The sequence below is a fragment of the Camellia sinensis genome, chromosome 5 (assembly GCF_055761805.1).
Source record: "Camellia sinensis isolate YWXY chromosome 5, ASM5576180v1, whole genome shotgun sequence".
In the NCBI taxonomy this organism is placed as follows: Eukaryota; Viridiplantae; Streptophyta; class Magnoliopsida; order Ericales; family Theaceae; genus Camellia; species Camellia sinensis.
This window is the reverse complement of record NC_138965.1, coordinates 42,971,267-42,977,618: the sequence shown is the minus strand read 5'-3', so window position 1 is coordinate 42,977,618 and position 6,352 is coordinate 42,971,267. Positions and strand designations below refer to the sequence as shown.

General features: G+C 38.4%; 1 protein-coding gene across 1 annotated transcript; it reads right to left on the bottom strand.

Annotated features, from left to right (window-relative positions):
- Window positions 1-2,518: 2,518 nt before the first annotated feature.
- LOC145791374 (uncharacterized) lies at window positions 2,519-3,241 on the bottom strand. Its single transcript, XM_082871723.1, has 2 exons — window positions 3,106-3,241; window positions 2,519-3,063 (listed from the first exon to the last, which is right to left on the bottom strand). Exons 1-2 carry the CDS (start codon window positions 3,239-3,241, stop codon window positions 2,519-2,521), a joined length of 681 nt encoding a protein of 226 aa, XP_082727849.1.
- Window positions 3,242-6,352: the final 3,111 nt, after the last annotated feature.

The following is a 6,352-nucleotide window of genomic DNA, read 5'->3' as shown; positions in this document are numbered from 1 at the left end:
GAAGCATAGATACATGAAAAACATTATGCATTGTTCCATGACTGGTGGTAAAGCTACCCGATATGTCATCGAATTAATCTTTTCAAGGATTTCACAGGGTCCAACATATCTTGGTGCCAATTTGCCTTTCATGCCAAACATGTTTCGCCTTTCATCGGAGTCACTTTGATAAATACGTAATCCCCGACTTAGTATTCCATATCTCGCCTTCGGACATCTGTATAACTCTTTTGGTGGCTTTGTGCAGTTTTCAACATCTGTCAAATTAATTTCACATTTTCAGTTGTTTCTTGCACAAGTTCTGGTCCTAACAATGGTCTGTCACCTACTTCAGCCCAACAGATATGAGAACGGCATTTCCTTCCATATAAAGCCTTATAAGGAGCCATCCCAATACTTGAATAATAGTTGTTGTTATATACAAATTCGGCCAATGGTAAATAGGTCTCCCAATTTCCTTGGAAGTCTAAGACACACATCCTTAACATGTCTTCCAAAGTTTGATTTGTTCGTTCGGTTCGACCATCTGTCTGTGGGTGGTAGGCACTACTCAATCACAATTCAGTTCCCAAAGCTTGTTGTAAACTTTGCCAGAATCTTGATGTAAACTTAGAATCTCTGTCAGACACTAATACACCATGTAATCTCACGATTTCATTTATATATATGTTAGCTAACTTGTCTGCATTATAAATAGATTTGCCAGGTGGAAAATGAGTAGACTTAGTTAAATGATCAACAATGACCCAAATAGAATCCATACCTCGGGAGAAGCGAGGCAATCCCACAATGAAATCCATGGTAATGTGCTCCTATTTCCATTCCGGTATTGGAAGCGGTTGTAACAAACAAGCGAGTCATTGATGTTCAACTTCAACTTGTTGGCAGTGTAAACATCTAGCCACAAAATCCACAATACCCTTTTTCATTCCCGGGCACCAAAAATTCTGCTTTAAATCATGATACATTTTTGTATTTCTTGGATGCATTGCAAATTTGGAATTGGGGGCCTCAGTCAGAATGCGTTTCCTCAAATCATCATAGTCCGGCACAAAAAGGCGATCCTAAAATTTCAACACACTGTTCTCAAGTACAAACTTGGGCGTTGGTTGTGAGTCAATTTCATCCATGATCTTTTTCAGGAATTCATTTTGCGGTTGTTTCTCCTTAATTTCTTCAATGATTGCAGGTTGAGTGAAAATAGCAGCTAAGATTCCACCCTATTCATGCATCACAACCTCAATTTCATTCTTTTCCAAGTCACATAACAATTCCTTCTGGCCAGTGAGCAAACATGACAAATCCCCAATGGATTTTCAGCTCAATGCATTTGTAACAGTATTTGCCCTCCCTGGATGATACAAAATTTGCAAGTCATATTTTTTAATCAATTCTAGCCACCTTATTTGTCTCATGTTCAGTTCCTTTTGGGTAAAGAAGCATTTTAAGATTTTATAAATAATGGCGCCAAATTTATAAAGCAAAAATTACGGCGGCTAATTCAAGGTCATGGGTTGGATAGTTCTTTTCATGAGGACGGAGTTACCGAGAAACATAAGCAATCACTTTCTGATTTTGCATTAACACACACCCCAAACCTTTGTAGGAAGCATCGCTGTAAATTTGAAACCCATCAGTACCATTAGGCAAAGTCAAAATTGGTGCAGTTACTAACCTGATTTTCAACTCTTGGAAGGCAGACTCTCTTTGATCATTCCAGTCAAATGAGACATTTTTCTGGGTTAACTGGGTCAATGGCATAGCAAGTTTTGAAAAGTCTTTCACAAATCTTTTGTAATAACCAGCAAGTCCTAGAAAACTTCTAACTTCTGTCACGTTGGTTGGTCTTGGCCAGTCGACAATAATTTCAATTTTCTATGGGTCTATTGATACACCATTCTTGTTAATTACATGTCCCAGAAATGCTACACTGTCGAGCCAGAATTCACATTTGGACAATTTTGCATATAGTTTCTTTTTTCTCAGAGTCTGTAACACGGTTCTCAAGTGATTCTCATGATCTCCCCTGCCTTTGGAGTAAATCAAGATATCATCATTAAATACAACAACAAATTCATCCAGATATGATTTAAACACCATGTTCATAAGATCCATGAAGGTAGCAGGTGCATTAGTCACCCCAAACGGCATTACCAAAAATTCATAGTGACCGTATCTAATTCTGAATGAAGTTTTCTCTACATCTTCTGCCTTAACCTTTAATTGGTGATACCCGAGTCTAAGATCAATTTTAGAAAACAATTGGGCTCCCTAAAGTTGATCAAACAAGTCATCTATTCGGGATAGTGGATACTTGTTTTTAATGGTTACTTTGTTCAACTCACGGTAATCAATACATAGCCTCAAAGACCCGTCTTTTTTTTTTGACAAATAACACTGTAGCACCCCATGGTAAAGTGCTCAGGCGAATAAACTTCTTGTCTAACAGTTCTTGAAGTTGGACTTTTAACTCTTTTAGTTCAAATGTTGACATTCTATATGGGGTTTTAGAAATAGGTTATGTTCCAGGTACTATGTCGATTGTAAACTCAATTTCACTGTCAATTAAATCCCCAGGCAGGTCATTAGGAAACACATCGGGAAAGTCACAAACTATCGAAATAGTTCCCACATTGGTATTATCCGAAGACACAGTCAACAGACTACACAAATAGCCTCGACACCCTTTTCTCAACAACATCTTGGCTTTCATAAATGAAATCAAATATGGTGGAGGAACTACTCCATTTCCAATAAAAGTAAAGTCAGGTATACCAGGTCGTCTAAACACAACGAATTTACTTGCACAGTCAAAGGTGGTATAGTATTTAGTTAACCAGTCCATACTCATAATACAATCAAAATGATCAATACTTAAGGGCAACAAGTCAATATTCAATCTCACATCACCAATCACAATATCGCATGCCGGATAAACATAAGCACATATCATAGAATCCCCAGACAGCACAGATATAGATAACACATATGGCATAGGTTTTAATGGTTTAGTTAATTTCCGAGAGAAAGCATGCGATACAAAAGAATGCGTAGAACTAGAATCTATCAGTACACATGCATTTTGAGAACATATAGGGAGTATACCTGACACCACAGCTTCGGTGTTCTGTACGTCACCAGGCATTAAGGCAAACATTCGACCTTGTCTTAGAGGTTCTTTCCCAGTATTAGTTCTAGCATTTGTTTTTGACCCAGAAACAAATCCTGCTGAACTTGCCATAGGAAGATTGGCATTTTCTGACCCGATTGGACAATCCCTTATCAAGTGGCCCGTCTTGCAACGCCGGAAACAAGCATCCGATACACGATGGCAAACCCCTCTATGTCTCCTCCCACATTGAGTACAACACAAGCGTAGACCCACTACTTTGACTTGAGCTGCTAGAAGATCCCATATTTTGTTTCTTATTCGTGGCAATTGAACGGTTCTTCTTAAAACTGAATCTAGATCTTTTGCCTTTCCATTTAGTTGTTAGGACTGAAGCTTGCCTTTTTGCTATCAAGATAGCTTTTGCTATCAATGCTCTATCCAATACATTCACATACGTAGATAGGTTAATGACTCCCACCCGATCTAATATATCTAAATCCAATCCACCCTCAAATTTGCGGGCTTTCTTATAGTCCGCGTCCACCATGTGAGGAGCAAATCTGGCTAACCCAGTAAACTTTGCCTCATACTTAGCTACAGACATTCTGCCTTATTTGAGTTCCTGAAATTCTGAAACCTTTTAATCCCGGAAGCACTGTGGAAAGTACTTGTCATAAAAGATCGTATTAAATTGAGCCTATGACATATTTCCATCACTATTCCAAACCAATAACCATTATCTTCGAGCTTCATCTTTCAGAGTGTAAGTGGCCAAAAGAACTTTCTGAATCTCGAAATAGGGAAATACTTCAAAAAATCTCTCCATCTCCAACAACCATGTTTCGGCCTTTAACGGTTCAATTCCACCAAGAAAGGTTGGCGGTTTCATTTTCATGAACTTCTGAGTCAGATTGATAATATCGTTGTTGTCCGGTTCAACTTGGGCAGACGAAGGTGGAAGAGGTGGAGGTTGCTGTCTCTGTTGTTATGTCATGGCATTAGTTAGGGCCGTGAGCATTTGTTCCATTCGGCTCATTCGAGCCTCTGAAAACCTTGCTGTATCATCACTTCTTGTATTTTCCATTGCTATAGGGAAACAGAAGAGCAATAAACATAGACAAATAGTCCTTTTCATAATGTTCAAAACATTCATTCTCAGTTTAGTCATTTCAACTTCATGTGTTTATGTTTGGATGAAATTTTCTTATGTACAAAAATTATGACATACTCACACATACAGATGAAATGTCCCTAATTCTTTCCTAGGACAGCTTATAGCTCGTATGGACTCATGCGTGCGGTATAACAGGTGCTTTGATATCACTCTGTCACAACCCAAATCCGCCCCTATGGGTTTAGCATCATAACCGGCCAGTAATCCTTGGATTACCAAAGGCCTCTGAACAGGATAACATAAAATAATGGCTGAGGAAGCAAATATACAAAATTAACATAGTCCATAGAGCTGTGCAGACATACATGGGGCAGAAATTTTATGAGACAGACATATATATATATACAGATGTGACGTCAAAAATACATTAGTCATACGTCACCCAATTACACAGATAGGGTCAAAGAGTACTTAGCCTAAGTACATATATACAAAACAAGCTCAACTAAAGCCTTGACATAATCCTCTCAAAAGGAACCTCCTCATGAGGCATGGGAGTTGGCTGACAAAACAGAAACATAGGCCGTCAACTCTAGGTCTGGTCACGTGCCTGCTCACCTGCATACATAATATAAATAGTGAGCTGGAGCCCAATAAATAATAACAGAGTAAAGAGGTTTAATGAATGTTGTCCATAATAGTTACAGAAAACAGAATTCAATAATTGTCAGAAATGAATTCGTAATTATGTTCAGAAATCATAGTACATAACATATATAGTTTCAAAGTCGTATTCATAATTGGAACTTGCAGTTAATCATATGTGGCACATTCATTACCACTAGCAGAAACAGTTGACCCATAAAGGGACGGCCATAAAGGCATACAGTTGACCCATAAAGGGACGGCCATAAAGGCATACAGTTGACTCTCGTGCACGAAGACGGTACAGTTGGCTCATGAGACATACAGTTGACCCATAAAGGGACGTATACATAAGGATCCATAACAGTTGGCTCATGAGACATACAGTTCACCCATAATTGAGATGTAACAGAACAAATAGCAGATGTCATCTGAAGCTAAGAATGCCACAAATACATTTCAAAAATATTGGACAATCATTTATATATGCAGAAAATAATATTTCAGAAAATAGATCATCTTATATCATTTAGAAAATACTTATAATTGAACATACCTTTACAAAGTTATTACTCACAGATAACAGAGGCTCCAAGGTATACAGACAGAGTAAGCAAATCAGATGTTTTGTGGCACGTGACCTACATAACATAACAGATACATACATTGAAACACACGCTTGGATTGTACACAACTTATTTCATTTGTTCTTAGTGTGTTTCTAGCCTTTATCCTCATTATGGTGTCTTAATCTTGGCCTAGGAATGCCTAGGATGGAATAAGGATACAAAAATGTACTTGACAACATTTTTCAAAACTTGCTAAAAACGCTCGAACGTGGCTTTCCTCGCTCAAGCGGACATGCAAAACGCTCGAGTTCGCTCGAGTGTAACTTCCTTGGCTCGAACGGTCTGTAAATTTTAAAAAAGTACTGGTTGCTTCATTTTCACGCTCGACGGATACTCGATCCTCGCTTGAGCGTGAGACTCAAACTCTCGCTCGAGGATGACTCTTGTCACTCGAGCTATCTGCAAAAATACATGAACTTCTGGAAGCTTGCATTTCACGCTTAAGCGGACTTATGGTCGCTCGAGCAGAAGTGCACGCACTCAAAGTGGTCGCTCGAGCGTGGACTCCTACGCTCGAGCATGGAAGCAGAATTCTAGAGTTTCCAAATTTGCTTCCAAAGCTCAAAACTCAATCTTTAAGCATCAAAACTTGTTTTTTCTAGGCCAAAACTTGAGGAACACTTAGAAACTCTAAATACATCATGAATTAAGGATCTTTTCAAGAAATCGTGGCCAAATAACTTGCCAATTGTGCAAAAATTCAACTTAAAATTTATGAATGATCCATGAACATGACATGTACGGATTCCTTTGAACTTACGCTTTTCAAAACATGATCAACTGCTACAAAACAACATGAAACTTGATGTTTTCCCAAAATTAAGTTGAATTCAAGACATGCATGAGGGAATT

Coding starts and splice junctions, on each gene's coding strand:
- LOC145791374 (XM_082871723.1), bottom strand. CDS start 3,241: ATGGCAAGTTCAGCAGGATTTGTTTCTGGGTCAAAAACAAATGCTAGA. Junction 3,064..3,105: donor CACCGAAGCTGTGGTGTCAG/GTATACTCCCTA, acceptor GTGTACTGATAG/ATTCTAGTTCTACGCATTCT.